Source organism: Mobula birostris, chromosome 9 (genome assembly GCF_030028105.1).
Source record: "Mobula birostris isolate sMobBir1 chromosome 9, sMobBir1.hap1, whole genome shotgun sequence".
Lineage (NCBI taxonomy): Eukaryota > Metazoa > Chordata > Chondrichthyes > Myliobatiformes > Myliobatidae > Mobula > Mobula birostris.
In genome coordinates this window covers 96998296-97014704 of record NC_092378.1, presented here as the reverse complement: position 1 = coordinate 97014704, position 16409 = coordinate 96998296, and the positions used below count along the sequence as shown (strand labels likewise).

Below are 16409 nucleotides of genomic sequence, written 5' to 3'. Positions count from 1 at the left end.
TCCAGTTGAAACTCTTTGATTTCTTGCTACTCACTCGTTGAAGCACTTGGTTCCCTTGCAAACCCCACACCAACTTTCCACTCGCATTTGAGTTCAGGTTTATTTATTGAAACATGTCTCTTCAGTGAAGGACTGGTCCAAAATACTTGGGGGTGTGTGTGTGTGTGTGATACACAGTGGCCACTTTATTAGGTACACTTGTTAATACAAATACCTAATCAGCCAATCATGTGGCAGCAGCTCGATGCAGGCATGGTCAAGGGGCTCATTTTTTGTTCAGATCAAACATCAGAATAGGGAAAAAATGTGAACTACGTGACTGTGACCAGGGAATGATTATTGGTGTCAAACGGGTGGATAGATATCTCAAAAACAGCTGACCTCTGAGATTTTCACACAAAACAATCTCTAGAGTTTACGGAGAATGGCGCAAAAAAACAAAAAAAAAATCCAGTGACTGGCAGTTCTGTGGGTGAAAACACCTTGTTAATGAGAGAAGTGAGAAAATAGCCAGACTGTTTTAAGCTGACCAGAAGGTGACAGTAATTCAAATAACTACTCTTTACAATGGTGGTGTGCAGGAGAGCACCTCTGAATGCACAACACGTCGAACCTCGAACTAGATAGGCTGCAGCAGCAGATCACACCAGATTCCACTCCTGTACCTAATAATGTGGCTAATGAGTGTACATAGATGTGTGGACTGAATCCTTGAACTGAATAGACTCACTCTAAATGGATAATGGAATGTGGATATACATGGCATAGAGGGGTCGTGTTCCTAGACAATCATCTGCATGGACATATGGAATTGCAAACCTGATATTGGTGTGAAAAATTATGTAGGGTACAGATGGGGCAATGGTAGGAAACATTTTCCTAATAGCTGATGTATGTAGTACTAGAGGGCATGGGTGTAGAGTCAACAGTAGAAAGTTTAGAGGGGTTTTGAGGATGGCTGCAGTCTGGAATACTCTGCATGAGGGAGTTGTGGAAGCCTACACTCTCAGCACAGTGAAAAAGCATTTAGCTGAGTATCTGAATTCTAACTGCTGGTAACTAGTATGGTTAGTGTGTACATGGTGGGCCAAGTGGCCAGTTGCTTTGGCCTGCGGCTCTGATTCTATTCAATGATAATTCAAACCAAACAACAAAATACCTTAAGTGTTAACTAAAAACAAAATTAACCATTTAAAGTGTTTAATAGAACACAATTTATTGAAAACACAAGCTCTCTTATACATGAACCTCACAGCCATTCCATCTCATTCTCAAGGATGGATTTGCTGTCTCATATTTGGACTCTCTGCCCGTAGGTTCAGGCAGAATTCCCAGTGTCTGATGCCCAATATCAAAGGGCTTGTGTGAAGTTAGTCAAGGTCAAAATTGAATTTATTGTCATTTGCACAGCTGTGATGAAAACCTTGTTTGCAGCAGCATCACAGGCGTGGAGTCTCAGATACGCAACTTTCACAAGAAAACATAAATTATACAAGAAACAACACAATTCTAATAAAAGAAAAACAACCTGTTATAGTACAAAGTGTCCCTACTGAAATAGTGATTAGGATGGTGCTGGTTGGTTCAGGAACTGGATGATTGAAGTCAAATAGTTGATCCTGAACCTGGTGGTGTGGGACTAAAGACTTGTGTACTTCCTGATTGATTGTTGCTGCAAGAGTATAGCATGAGGAATTCTAGCTGATGAGACAGCCTCATGTAGTTACTCCTGATGGTGGAATGAATTAGATTAGATTATTGTCATTTAGAAATGCATGCATTAAAAAATGATACAATGTTCCTCCGGTATAATATCACAGAAACACAAGACAGACCAAGACTAAAACTGACAAAAACCACATCATTATAACTTATAGTTACAACAGTGCAAAGCAATACCGTAATTTGATAAGAGCAGACCATGGGCACGGTTAAAAAGAAGTCTGAAAGTCCCGATAGCCCCAACATCTCACGTGGACGGTAGAAGGGAGAAACTCCCCCTGCCATGAGCTCTCAGCGCTGCAAACTTGCTGATGCAGCAGCCTGGAAGCACCCGACCACAGTCCAACTCTGAGTCCGTCGGAAAACTTCGAGCCTTCGACCAGCCCTCCGACACCAAGCACCATCTCTGCCGAGTGCTTCGACCCTGCCCTGACTGCCAAGCAACAAGCAAAGCCGAGGATTCGGGGCCTTCCCCTCCGGAGATTTCGGATCACACAGTAGCAGCGGCAGAGAAACAGGCATTTCAGCAGTTTCACCAGATGTTCCTCCGTGCTTTCACGTCTGCCTCCATCAAATCAGAATTGTGCACGGCATCCTACTTGACAAATAACAGATATTCATCACTGGAGAGGCCGTGTGCACTGCGTCGCACCACCATCTTCTCCTCCTCTTCATTGTGTTGTGATGTATTGGCCTGAGTCCACTACTCTCTGGAGCTCCTTGTGTTCTTGTGCTCTTAAATTGCAGTACCGGACCATGATGTAAGCAGTCAGGAAACTGATTCTATTACTGGCATGGAATGATCAACAAGCCTTGTACAGAGGAGTCCTGAACATAGTGATGATTATGTGGAGAGCTGCCATCAAGTCCACATTCTGGGCTGGTCTCCAAGCATATGTTGTGGATGTACAGTCCAGTGGCACTGTATCCTGCAAGATAATGGTTGCTGAGCGACAGCCACTCTGGCTTACAGGCACAGCAACGGAGGTGTATCATCTAGTGTGGAAGTGAGTCTCTGAGGTTGCAGAGGGCCCCAGTTCCACTTCTGCCTTGTGCAGCTGCTGTCGAAAGCTGGGAACCATCCCTTGTTTTTGGGTGATCGAAGGAGAGATCCCACTCCTAGCAACTGAATGCATTCCAGTGCAACAAAAACATGGGAGCTAAAATGGACTGGGTCATTGTGGAGCCTCATTAAGTCAAACAGCCCATTATGGTCTGACCTCTTGTGTGATGAATGATCACTCCACTGAGATTCCAAAAGGCACCTGATCACCATTAAGGAATAGCCGTACCTTGGGTAGTTGGAGAATCAGTCAACGGAATGGATGTGAATAAAACAGGGCAAATCTTGATAGATCAGGCAGCCCCAGTGAAGACAAAGGCTGTGTTGATCTTTCATTGGAATGAAACAGAAATGAACACAAGGGGAGAGGAGGATGGGAAAAGCCAACTAATATGTGATGATCTGTACTAGGATGAAGGGCAGGAGAGATTAAGTAACTAAAGCAGTGATGAAGCAGGCTAACAGTCAAGAAATAACACAGAATATGAATCTGGAGAAGATGTAAATATCATAATTGCCATCTGAAACTTTTGCTTGAACTTTGTGTTGAGGCTGGACTACTGGGGTGTGACCAGTCAGAGATAAGATGCTGATACATTGGTTTACTTTGAGCTCCAAAGTAACAGTGAAGGAGAAATCAGAGAGATAGAGAGGTCCATGGGCATGCCATGGGTGTAAAATGGCATGCTATTGTCAGTGCAGGATCGTGCAAAGCATCCATCCAATCAGCAATCCGAGCAGATGAGGTAGTCACTACCAATGAGAGAGATGCAAGTATACAGACTCACCGAGAATGAGTGAATGCCTTGGAATGTGAGGACGGAGAGGAGAGGAAGGGAGTAGAGGGATGAAAGAGGGAGGGCTAAGTAGAAAGAGGAGACAGAGTGGTGGTGTGATATTGTGGAGAAAGGGAGAGAGTGAATGGAGAAGTGGTGAAAGGAAGAAGGAAGAGAAGGTAAGGGGAGTTTGAGAGGTGGGTGAAAGGAAACAGAATGGAGTGAGGACAGAGAATGTGTAGAAAGAGAAAAGGGGAGATTGGGTGAGAAGGCAGCTCTTTCCAGCCTGGAGGCCAAAGAAACTGCAGATGCTGGAATCAGGAGCAACGGCCAATCTGGTGCAGAATTGAGGATCTCAGCAGGTTGAGCAGCATCTGAGAGAGGAAAGAAATTGTCAACATTTTGTGTTGAGACCCTGATGCAGTTAACAATTGCTTTCTTCCCACAGATGCTACTCAACTCACCGAGCTGCTGCAGCAGACTGTTCATTGTTTTTGCACTAGGAACGATGGAATTCTGTCTGTCCCCCCCCACCCCCCACCCCCACCATCTCAGTATCCTAGTCCTTTTGACTGTGGACCATGGGGCTGTCTGCAGATGAGAGAAGAAACTGGCTGTGTGTGTGAAGCCTAATGTGGTCTGAGGGTTGTAACACTGGAAGAACTTCAAGGTGGGGCCAGACTTTGAAAACAATGGAAATTTTACAGTGTCGTTAGAGATTGTTAAACCACATTCAAAAAATCAAAGGTATTACTTGTTCCTTTAACCCCCAAAATATTGTTGTTATTATTGCTGAACAATGAGATTGGATCTACAACTAATACTACATATTTGCTTTAATCACTCAACAGTCCTATTAATTAATCTATAAATAATTCAGGAGAAATGTCTTTAGCCAGAGGCTGATTGGAATGAGGAACCTGCTCTCACAGGGAGTTGTCCTCATTGTTTAAGGGGAGGCTGGATTTGAATATATGAGATTAGGTACTTATAAATTAGACACTTGTCAGTCAGGCTGATGGTGCTGACTGAGTGGGATACAGGGGGCGATCGAGATGTACAGCCCAGAAATGAGCCCTTCAGCCCCGAGTCTGTGCCAACAATCAAGAATCCATTTCTTTTCACACTAATCCTATTCTCCCCTCATTCCCATTTTACCCCCAGATTATATCACTTGCCCACAAACTGGCAGAAATGAACAGTGGCCAGTTAAGCTACCAGCCAGATGTGGGAGAGAATTGGAACAGCTGGGGAAAAATCTATGCAATCGCTGGAAAAACATGCAAACTCCACTCAGAGCACCCTGAGGTCAGGATTGTACTTGGATCATAGGAGCTGTGAGATGGCAGCATAATCAGTTGCAGCACTGTGCCACACTTAAGAAGTGCTAGATTTTCTTAACTATATTCCAGCTGATGTTATATTTCAAAACGTCTTTGGATCAATGGTCTAACCAGAGGTTCCTGACCTTTTTTTTATGCTGTTGAGCTGAGGGAGCCATGGACTCCAGGTTGGGAACCTCTGCTCCAGACTCTGGCTGCCAGTCCAGCAACTTAACCACAATACTGTACCACTGCAACATCTACAACAGGGATTCATCTTCCAATCTGGTTGACTATGCACCCGTTGTTACCGATTTTATTAAAATCTGTGTGGATGAGTGTGTGCCTATGAAAACTTGCTGTACATTCCCAAAAGCCGTGGATGACCAGGAGGTACATTGCCTGCTGAGGGTTAGATTTGTAGCATTTAAATCTGGTGATCGGGTCTATACAAGAAAACCAGGTATGACTTGTGGTGGGCTACTTCAAAGGCAAAGAGACAATTCTGAGCAAGGTTGGAGGTGACATTAGTCACACAACAACTCTGGCAGGGTTTTCAAGACATTACTTCCTACAAAGTGAAACCCAACAGCATGAATGGTAGCAATGTTTCACTACCAGATGAGCTGAGCACCTTCTATGCACGCTTTGAAAGGGAGAATATAGCTACAGCTGTGAAGATCCCAGCTGCACCTGCTGACTCTATGATCTCTGTCTCGGAGGCCGATGTTAGGCTACCTTTAAGGAGGGTTAACCCTTGCAAGGTGGCAGGCCCCGATGGAGTACCTGGTAAGGCTGTGAAAACCTGTGCCAACCAACTGCCTTAATGACTATCACCCAGTAGCACTCATATCTACGGTGATGAAATGCTTTGGAAGATTGCTCATGGCTAGAATGAACTCCCTCAGCAAGGACCTGGACCCTCTGAAATTTGCCCATCGCCACAATAGGCCTACAGCAGATGCAATCTCAGTAGCTCTTCACACAGCTTTAGGTCACCTGGACAATACAAACACTGATATCAGGATGCTGCTCATTTACTATAGCTCAGCATTTAACACTTTCATTCCCACAATCCTAATCAATAAGTTATAGAACCTGGGCTTTTGTACTTCCCTCTGCAATTGGATCCTTGTCTTCCTAAATGGAAGACCAAAATCTGTGTGGGTTGGTGTTAATATCTCCTCCTGGATGACGATCAGCACTGGTGCACCTCAGGGGTATGTGCTTAGCCCACTGCTCTGTTTTCTCTTTACCCATGACTGTGTAGCTAGGTATAGCTCAAATACTAACTATAAATTTGCTGATGATACAACCATTGTTGCTAGAATCTCAGATGGAGACGAGAGGGCGTACAGGAGTGAGATATGCCAACTAGTTAGAGTGGTGTCGCAGCAATAACCATGCACTCAATGTCGGTGAGACAAAAGAGCTGATTGTGAACTTCAGGAAGGGTAAAACGAGGGAACGTAGAGGGATCAGAAGTGGAGAGAGTGAGCAGCTTCAGGTTCCTTGGTGGCAAGATCATTGAGGATCTAACCTGGTCCCAGAATATTGATGCAGCTATATAGAAGGCAAGACAGTAGCTATATTTCATTAGGAGCTTGAAGAGATTTGGTTTATCAACTAAAACACCCGAAAACTTCTGTAGATGTACTATGGAGAGCATTCTGAAAGGCTGCATCATTGTCTGGTTTGGGGTGTGGGGGGGGAGGTGCTGCACAGGACCAAAAGAAGCTACAGAAATTCATAAAATTAGTCAGCTCCATCATAGGCACTAGCCTCCATAGCACCCAAGGCATCTTTAAGGAGCAATGCCTCAGAAAGGCGACGCAGATTATTAAGGAAGCCCATCACCCAGGACATGCTGTCTTCTCACTGTTACATTGGGATGGAGACACTCAGCGATTCAGGAACAGCTTCTTCCCCTCTGCCATCCGGTTCCTAAATGGACATTGAACCCATGAACATTACCTCGCTTTTTTTTAAAATAAATTTTATTTCTGTTTTTGCACTATTTTTAATCTTCAATATGCATATATACTTACTGTAATTTATTCTTTCTATATTATCATGTATTGCATTGAACTACTGCGACTAAGTTAACAAATTTCACGACACATACCAATAATAATAAATCTGATTGTGATTGATTGTGAACATGGTATCATGGGAATGCTGGATGTATACAGAAACAGGTCATTTGACCCAATTAATTGAGACATTGAGTCTACTTCCTCCCTCCCTCATGTTATGGCACATCTTGTAACCCCAAACTGTACGTATCCAGTCACAAAGTATCTCCATCTTTCACTGACTGTGTCCTCCCTCTGCTGTCTTGCAAACAGTGAATCCACTGCACTGTCTGAGGCCTTTCTGGGACATGTTTACCCATCAATAATATCACTAAAGTAAAAATAGTTGTTATTATCCTGCTATCTGCTGAGTTTCCTGTGTACCTCACTGTTATGCTTTCTGCATCACAACCGGGGCTCTGCGGCTCTGCGGCTCTGCTTCAGAGTATTTCATTTCCTATGAGAGGCTTGGGTATCCATAGATTCTTCAATTTCTTTCCACTTTGCTTGACTAGCCTGCTAGATGTGTACCACAACCTCACCATAAAGGATGCTTGCCTGTTTAATACATTGTTAATCTGATCTACAGGTGAGACCACAGTCTGCACTGATCACAATCTCCAACAGCACAGGTGTACCACACAGCCGTGTGCTTAGCCCCCCCGCTCTACTTGCTTTATACTTATGACTGTGTGCCTAAACACAGGTCCTTTACTGTCGCCAAACAATTGATACTAGAACATACAATCATCATAGCAATATTTGATTCTGTGCTTTGCACTCCCTTTAAAAAATTAAATTATAAATCATAAATAGAAAAGGGAAAGTAAGGTAGTGCAAAAAAAAAACCAAGAGGCAGGTCTGGATATTTGGTGGGTACATCCCAGATCTGGGTCAGGATCCGTTCAGCAGTCTTATCACAGTTGGAAAGAAGCCATTCCCAAATCTGACCGTACGAGTCTTCAAGCTCCTGAGCTTTCTCCCAGAGGGAAGAGGGACAAAAAGTGTGTTGGCTGGGTGGGTAGTGTCCTTGATTATCCTGGCAGCACTGCTCCGACAGTGTGCCGTGTAAAGTGAGTCCAAGGACAGAAGATTGGCTTGTGTGATGTGCTGTGTTCACGATCTTCTGCAGCTTCTTTTGGTCTTGGACAGGACAACTTTCATACCAGGTTGTGATGCACCCTAGAAGAATGCTTTCTACGGTGCATCTATAAAAATTAATGAGGGTTTTAGGGGACAGGTCAAATTTCTTTAGTTTTCTCAGGAAGTAAAGGCGCTGGTGGGCCTTCTTGGCAGTGGACTCTGCTTGGTTGGACCAAGTCAGGTCATTTGTGATATTGACCCAGAGGATCTTAAAGCTTTTGACCTGTTCCACTTGCGCACCACCGATGTAAAGGGGTCGTGCGGTCCGCTACTCCTGAAGTCAACAACCAATTCCTTCGTCTTGCTGATGTTGAGGGATAGGTTATTGTCTTCACATCAAGCCACCAGATTCTTTATTTCCTCACTGTACTCAAACTCATCATTACCTGAGATACGGCCTACAATTGTTGTGTCATCAGCAAACTTATATATTGAGTTCGATGGAGACTTAAACTTGTCATATGTCAAGGTCCAATGTTATATTTAAGTTTGCTGACGACACCACTGAAGTTGGCTGACTCAAAGGTGGTGATGAATCAGTATATAGAAAGGAGATTGAAAATCTGGCTGAGTGGCCCCTGAACAACAGCCTCTTACTCAATGTCAGCAAGGTCAAGGAGCTGATTATTGACTTCAGGAGGAGACCAGAGATCCTTGAGCCAATCCCCTTCGGAGGATCAGAGGTGGAGAGGGTCAGCTACTTTAAATTCCTCAGTGATATTATTTCAGAATACCTGCCCCTGGGCCTAGCACACAGGTGCAATTATGAAGAAAGCATACAGTGCCTCTTATTTCCTTAGGAGTTTGCATAAATTCACCATGACGTCTAAAACTTTGACAAACCTTTGTAGATGTGTGATGGAGTGTATATTGACTGGCTGCAACACAGCCTGGTATGGAAACACCAATGCTCTTGAACAGAAAATCCTACAAGAAGTAGTGGATACAGCTCAGTCCATCACGGGTAACACCCTCCCCACCACCGATCAAGCTACACAGAGCATTGTTGCAGGAAAGCAGCATCCATCATCAAGGACCCCCACCATCCAGGATATGCTCTCTTCTCACTGCTGTGATCAGGAAGAAGTACAGGAGCCTCAGGGCTCTCACTGCCAGGTTCAGGAATAGTTATTACCCCTCAACCATCAGGCTCTTGAATCAGTGCAGATAATTTCATTCAAATTCTCTTGCCCCATCAACCTACGGACTCACCTTCAGGGACTCTTCATCTCATGCTCTCGATATTTATTTATTCATTATTATTTTATTTATATTTTGTATTTGCATAGTTTGTCTTTTCACTTTGGTTGTTTGGCCGCCCTGTGATTCTACTATGGTTCTTGGATTTACTGAGTATGCCCGCAAGACAACAAATCTCAGGGTTGTATATGGTGACACATATATGTACTTTGATAAAAATTTACTTTGAACTTTGAGATGATAGAATGAGGTTTCTCTGCTTTTTCAGATGAACATAAAAACTTCTGTAACACTCTCCAAAGAACAGCAGGGGAACTCTTCTTGGATATCTGACCAATATTAAACCATTTTGATGCATCCTATCGCAACCATTCCCTTTGTTCTGTGCATTTCTTCTCCAAAATTCTCTCACTGAAAACTATGTAACATCTTTCTCTTTCCGAGTTCTGATGAAGGGTGTCAGACCTGAAATTTTGATTCTTTCTCTTTATTGCTTGCTTAATTTTTTTTCCAGTATTCCTTCTTCTTGGACTATTTTCCTTCTCTTAACCCCCCCCCCCCCCCCCCACTGCCCACCTTCTTGGTCTCATGTACTTTCTCCAGCTCATTTTGGCTGTGCTCCTCTGTACCCAGGCTGCCCTGGACTTCGTGGTTGAGGAAGATCTGCGTGCTCATCTGACCTGTTGGTATCTCCAGAAGTACGTAAAAGAAAACCCACTGCCTCACTACATGGAACGGATACAACAGCGGGCACCCTTGGATTTTCACCTCCGCTAGAATCTGGGGGTCCTGTTCACAGGGAGAACTGTTACGTACTTGACCTTTCCTTTCTTTTGGTGGGTGGGGAGATGAGGGTGTTGGGTGTTGTATTATTATTGGCTGTGCAATTAAAAATGCAAAAATATCTTTGAGTGGGGGACTGCAGGTAACATTTTTGAGCCCTAATTTTTATTGTGTGGGATGTGTTACGTTCAGGCTTTGGTGGACCCTTAACCTCAGATGGACTAGAGTTCCTTCCATAGTGAGATCTTTTATTGGTAAGGATTTTACTCAATTGTAGGTTCCAATGTCATTACTAATGAGGAATTATTATCTTCCAAACCTTGCCCAATGAAGTTGTGGAGAGAGATGACATGCAGAGACGGAGCTGAGGGAATAAATGTAGGTGAATGGTGGGAGGGAGGATTGAGGAAACTGGGTGAGAATGGAGAGATGGGCTGTGGGGACTTTTGATCACCGTGCAAGAAAGGGGCCTGAAGTGTCTGAGCGGCACGTATACAATGGGTCTGAGTGAATGGAAGCAACTGGACAGATATATCAAATAATACCATATACACGAAAGTAATTAACAGAAAAACATAGCAGAGTCTATAGAAAGAATGGAATCACGAGTGAAGGGAAGGGAGTAGAAGGCCCCCTTTGGCTGTGGAAGAGGGTGTTTGGTTCAGTGTTCGTGCTGTGAGGACAATCCTGCCCAATGTGGGCTGAAGCCACAGAATGAAGGAGAAAACAATCTTGGGGCAAAGAGGGAGTACTTGAATGTAGAGCTGGAGGAACAACATCTTTCCTAAACCCCAAGCTCTCTCTCAACCACAAGATAAAATACTTTGATCCAGATCCCATGGAGGCAGCAGGTTGGGTTTGAGAAGACCAGTGATATTAACTGTTCTGTTTGTGCCGTGCAGGAACACCTCATAAGTTGCTTTTCAGAAGCAGGATATCAGATGTCCAGTTGTCCTTGGCTGACCACTTTACTGTATATTTTCTCTCTTGAGACAAGCTGATTAAAACAGGCCATTTAAAGAGAGAACTCGATTTTAAATCCTACTTTCATAACCTCTGGACCCTGCAGAGTATTCTTGACCAATCAATTACCTTTGTGTTGTGAAATGGATAGCTGAAACAGCCAATTTCCACATGGCAAGCTCTCATGAGCAGCTTCAAGGTAGGAGACCAGATCTTACCACACTGAAGATACGCTCTTTAATAAGTCCCTCTGCTCTCTTGGGCTCATTAAGGAACAATGGGGAGTTCCCTCCAGATTTCTGGCCAATATTTATCCTTCTATCTGACCTTGCTAAAGCAAATGATTAAGACATTATCATACTCTAGCTCATGGGAATTTGCTCTGTGCACACTGGCTGCCACAATTCCGACATTACCAGACTAACTCGTTTGCAAAAGAATTTCCAATCATTTAGATTGTGAAAGTTGCTTCAGTTAAACATTGACTTTATTGAAACTTTAACCATAGAAATTAAATTTATTGCACAATACCAGGCAGAGGACCCACCCATCTGGCATTTGCATGTTTAATTACATTGTGCTAAGGAGCTGGCTATTTTTTAGTCTCCAGCTGCTGTGCAACTAATTATTAAAAGAAACATGGATGCCGTGAATTAACTGACATGGCTGCTTTAGTTAGGTAAGCCCTGTTAACCCAGATAGTTAACTGAATCTGTTCTTAATTACTTGGTAACTGAAATACTTCTCACTAAAGCAAACTTCAATTAATGATGGCCATCTCATTTCTGGGATTTACCATGTATGTAAATTTTTATCCTCTTGATCAACAAATATATAGGGCTCAACCTGCCAGTGAAGCTGGCAGCTGTAGGAAGAAGAGCATGCCCCATGTATATGCCAGCCTGTGTGCTCAAGTGTGACATGTGCCTTCAGCTTGAAGGCAAACAATATTCCTTCACCCCAAATAAACAATAAAGCTTGGTATTAAAAGAGTGGATGCACATTACTACAAGCTGTTGATGTTAAATGCAATGTGGTCTGATTCCTCCCTCCCCTCACATCCTAATAGTACCCAGGCAAAGAAAAGTTAACCACCAATTTATTCTAGCTCTTCAAGCTTTTAACGCTGAACTGCTTGATGTGGGCTGATGACCATGAGGAGACAGATGCATTATCTTAAGGAGTTTTATAAAGTTCCGTTTTGTCCTTTTTTGTTCTAGGAAGGAAATGTTAATCTTACAGACTCTCAAACGCTGACAGGATAGGAACAGAAGCAGTATTTTACTCAGTTGAAGCCATCAAAGAATAAGGATTAAAAATTGCATAGATATAGATAGCAGAGTTTATCTGAGGCTCATCCATTTGATCTGATTAACAAAATATCTCGCATTAGAGGGAGCTTCACCGAGTGATAGTCAACTCATTGAGATATGCAGTGCTTCCCCTGCTAAATTCTTAATTTAGTGTCATGAGAAAACAAGCTGGGGGGGACAAACGAATAGGCTTCAGCTTGCCAGCAGACTAGCCGGTTGCAGGAATGATTTCCCCCTTTGTATTCAAGTTTCTGAACCTCAAACATTTGCCGCCAAAGTAAGAAACATTTGTTCGCAGCATTTGAACCAACAAAACCAATTGCCATTTGACAAAGAGTTGACTCTCTCTCTCTCTCACTCCAGATACTATCTGGCCTGCTGGGTGCTTCCAGCCTTTTCTGCTTTTCTTTCAGATTTCTGATGAGTTTTTCAGCTTTGCCAAGCTAGAACAGAAGTATGCGTTAAAAGCTGGAATTGGAAATTGGTAAGCCTCTCCACCTGAAGGGGCAATGGGGACAGAATTCCAAACTGAGAGCTAGTTACAAGTATCAAAGATTTGAAAACAGAATGGATACTTGAGGTTAAGGAACAGCTCAGGAGGAGTACTGCAGCTCACTCTTCAGAAATGTCCAAAAATTCCCTATCCCAGCTTTCCACTTACATCTTGCACAGTGTTGATACTAAATAACGTTCTCTATGGGGAGATGACCTTTCCAATATAAACTTTTTCTGAGTGTTATTTCATACCTTTATGTATCTTTTATGCAGAGAATTCAATTATTTAGTCTTTAGTTTTACAAAGAAAGCAATAAATTTCTAGCAAACTGCATTATGTTGGCTGTGTTGGACTTTAATTCGTTTCCCTATTTCTCTCCTGTACAAATATCTGACTGGGCTTAAGAGGCTGTGTGCAGGGAGTATGTTTCCCTGGCTGTGGCGTTTTGAAACTAGGGCTCACTGAGGGATTTAGCTTGGGATGCTAGAGCTGTGGAATACTCTGCCACAGAAGATGGTGAAGATCATGACACTGAGTATATTTGAGGAGGAGATGGCTTGACTTCCAGCCCAAGGATCAAGCAGTAAGGTGACAGCAGTACTGTGCATAGAAGATCAGAGAAGACTTTGTTATCCTGCTGCTCTGCTCTACAATTACCCTGACACCACAGACTGCATCCTGCCAGCATTTTGTTCACTCTGCATAAATCAGAGGCACACAGATGCAAAAAACAGGCCCTTCAGCCCATCAAGTTGTGCTATCAACCTCTGATTTACACTACATCCAGCAACCCCTACATATTCAGGGTAATTTGCAGTAGTTAGTTTAACACCAACCACTCATCCTTGGGATGTGAGAGGAACCCCACACCATCACAGGGAGAATGTATAAGTACCATGCAGAGGCAGCACCAGTGTCAGGACTGAACCCAGGTCTCCGATGTTGTAAACCACAGGTCTGCTTGTTGGCACAATTGTTCCTCTTAAACATTTCCACATAGAATTATCAGATGATTTCCATTCCATTGCATTCAAAAATTCCTCTTAAACTTTTCCCTCTTCTGTTTGCAGACACTGACAATCTGCAGTATATTTGTTCCAGGGTTGATCTGCAGTGCCTATAAAAAAGCATTCACCCCCTCCTTCGAAGTTTTAATATTTTAGGTGTTTTACAACATTGAAGCACATGGATTTAATTTGGCATTTTTTTTTGAAACTGATAAACAGAAAAAGACTTTTGTGGCAAAGTGAAAACAGATTTCTACAAAGTGATCTAAATCATTTATAAATATAAAAAACAAAATAAACAAGGATGATGATTGAATATTGAGAAAACAAAACAGATGTTTAAATCTAGTAAATCTATTAAGATCAGATTCAATGACCACCCTGGTCTGCACTGTTCATTCTGAAGAAAAGTAAGTTTTCAGTCATGTAATCCTCCCTGAGGGGAACATGGTTACAGCATTTCCAGACACTTTGCATCACTCAGGAAACTCCAGGCACTTCACACAGTGCAAGTCATCAAAATATAGGGACAATGTCCAACATTCCTTTCGGAGCATCGTACAGGGGACATTGTCCTGGAAGCTCCAGTTGTTGGGATCTGCTAGGACCGGGGTCCCCAATCTTTTTTGCACCGTGGACCGGTTTAATATTGACAATATTCATACGGACCAGCCGACCGGGGGGACAGGTGTTGAAGTAGGGTTAAACTCACCTCAACATGTCTTTTACAGTTAGAGTTGCCAACTTTCTCACTCCGAAATAAGGGGCAAAAGTAGCAGTCAAATCCCGGGACACTTTACCCCAGGAAAGACTACCACGAACATGGAACCTTGCACGGGCACCTGTGTGCGCATGCGTGACGTACGTATGTGGTGTGCACCTGCGCATACGTGCCAATTTCCCCCCCCCCCCACAAATCGGTTTTGCCTTCATCTTCCCTACTATACTGTACATACATTATTTCTACTTTATATAGGCTGTGTATTTATCATATAATACCTGCTTTTACTATATGTTAGTGTTATTTATTTTCAGTTTTATGCGTTATTTGGTATGATTTGTTAGGTTATTTTTTGGGTCTGGGAACGCTCAAAAATTCTCATAAAGGTAATTGCTTCTTCACTTTACGCCATTTTGGCATGAAAGGTTTCATAGGAACGCTCTACCTTAGCGGGGGGAAATATGGGACAAACCAATTTAGCCCAATATACGGGATGTCCCGGTAAATACGGGACAGCTGGCAACCCTATGTTCAAGTTCAACAGTGCGCTGTGTTAGGAAAACTGGACTTTGGTATCTGTTGAGATCCTTGTAACTATTTTTCAACCACGTTTAAAAGTGCAGTAAAAATCCCTTCCCCAAACGGTCTTTCCAGGTGAGGCAACACTTCACTTGCAAATCTGTTGGGGTCACCTGCTGTATCCACTGCTCCCAATGCAGCCTCCTCAGAATTGGTAAGGTCTTCCCATGATCCTCCCTTCCTTCCAACCACTCAAAACCCATCCAAAGCCCTTATCCTCTGATGATACACATGATTTCACTGCAGTTTTGAGCCCAAAGGTGGTTAGTTGCATAATTGGTTGAAGAGAAAGGGATGTCTAAAATGAAGAATGCATGTTAAGAGGTAAATAGGTTACAGAAAGGATTTTATAGATCAGGTACGAAGAAGAAAGGTAGCTAGAAATGCTCAGCAGGCTAAGCAGCACCTGTAGAAAGATAAATGGTGTTAACTCTTCTGACCAAGGGTCCTTGACCTGAAACATTAACTCTGGGTCTGTTTCCATCTACACTGCCTGACCTGCTGAGTGTTTCCAGCAACTGCAGTCTTTTGAGTTCCATGTACAGGAGGCCAGGTCCATGGCAGATAAAGACACTATTGCTAATAGTTGAGCAAAGGACATTGGGGATGGGCAGTGATCAACGTTATTGCTTCTACAAGGCAGAAGTTGACTTGAAGAGATGGCCCAAGGTGCTGGCCCCAGGAGAAGAAGGCAGGAGACTGAAATGTCCTGCCAGAGAAAATGGCAGAAGCAGAGTCAATACAGTATTTAACAAGTCTTTGGACAAGCACCTGAATCACTGAGGCACAACAGGTTATGGGGAGGTCGAGTGCTGGAAAATGGCGTTAACAATAATGGATGGCCATTGGTCAGCACAGACGCAGTAGGCTGAGTGAGCAGATTCCATGCTGTAGAACTCTATAATTACTGGAGAATTAAAGGACAGAACAGCATTCCTACAGGAAGTGCCAAAATCAGTGGCCCTGTTGGAATTTTTATTTTAAAAAACTCTTTCGGACAGATGATTTGTTTCCTTGATGGCCAACACACTTAAATATCAGGCAATCCAGGAATTGGGAACTTGGATGCAAATGCTTCCACAGCATCCCTCAGCTGAGCGATCTTGTTCTGATAGTTCTTGTCAGTCAGCATTTTCTCCTTGAATTCCTTGAGGGGAGCCTTTGCTCCGACGTCCCTCTGGATCTCCAGTGTTATTTCAATCCCTGCAGAGACAGAGAGTGCCCCGGATTTCAGTATTCAGAACTG

At 43.2% G+C, this 16409-nt stretch overlaps 2 protein-coding genes across 3 annotated transcripts in view; one reads left to right on the top strand and one right to left on the bottom strand.

Moving 5' to 3' along the window:
* The window catches only part of LOC140202887 (protein NATD1-like), a 39123-nt gene extending 28918 nt beyond the window's left edge, over positions 1 to 10205 (top strand). Inside the window, exon 3 of the mRNA XM_072268427.1 lies at positions 9935 to 10205. Coding sequence (XP_072124528.1) covers positions 9935 to 10078 — 144 coding nt within the window. The 3' untranslated portion in view covers positions 10079 to 10205. The remainder of the gene's footprint in view (positions 1 to 9934) is intronic.
* An 859-nt stretch (positions 10206 to 11064) lies between these two features.
* Positions 11065 to 16409, bottom strand: part of shmt1 (serine hydroxymethyltransferase 1 (soluble)) — a 39172-nt gene continuing 33827 nt past the window's right edge. For both annotated transcript variants that reach the window (XM_072268425.1, XM_072268426.1), the window contains exon 12: positions 11065 to 16366. In XM_072268425.1, the coding sequence (XP_072124526.1) occupies positions 16194 to 16366 (173 nt within the window). In that variant the 3' untranslated portion in view covers positions 11065 to 16193. The remainder of the gene's footprint in view (positions 16367 to 16409) is intronic.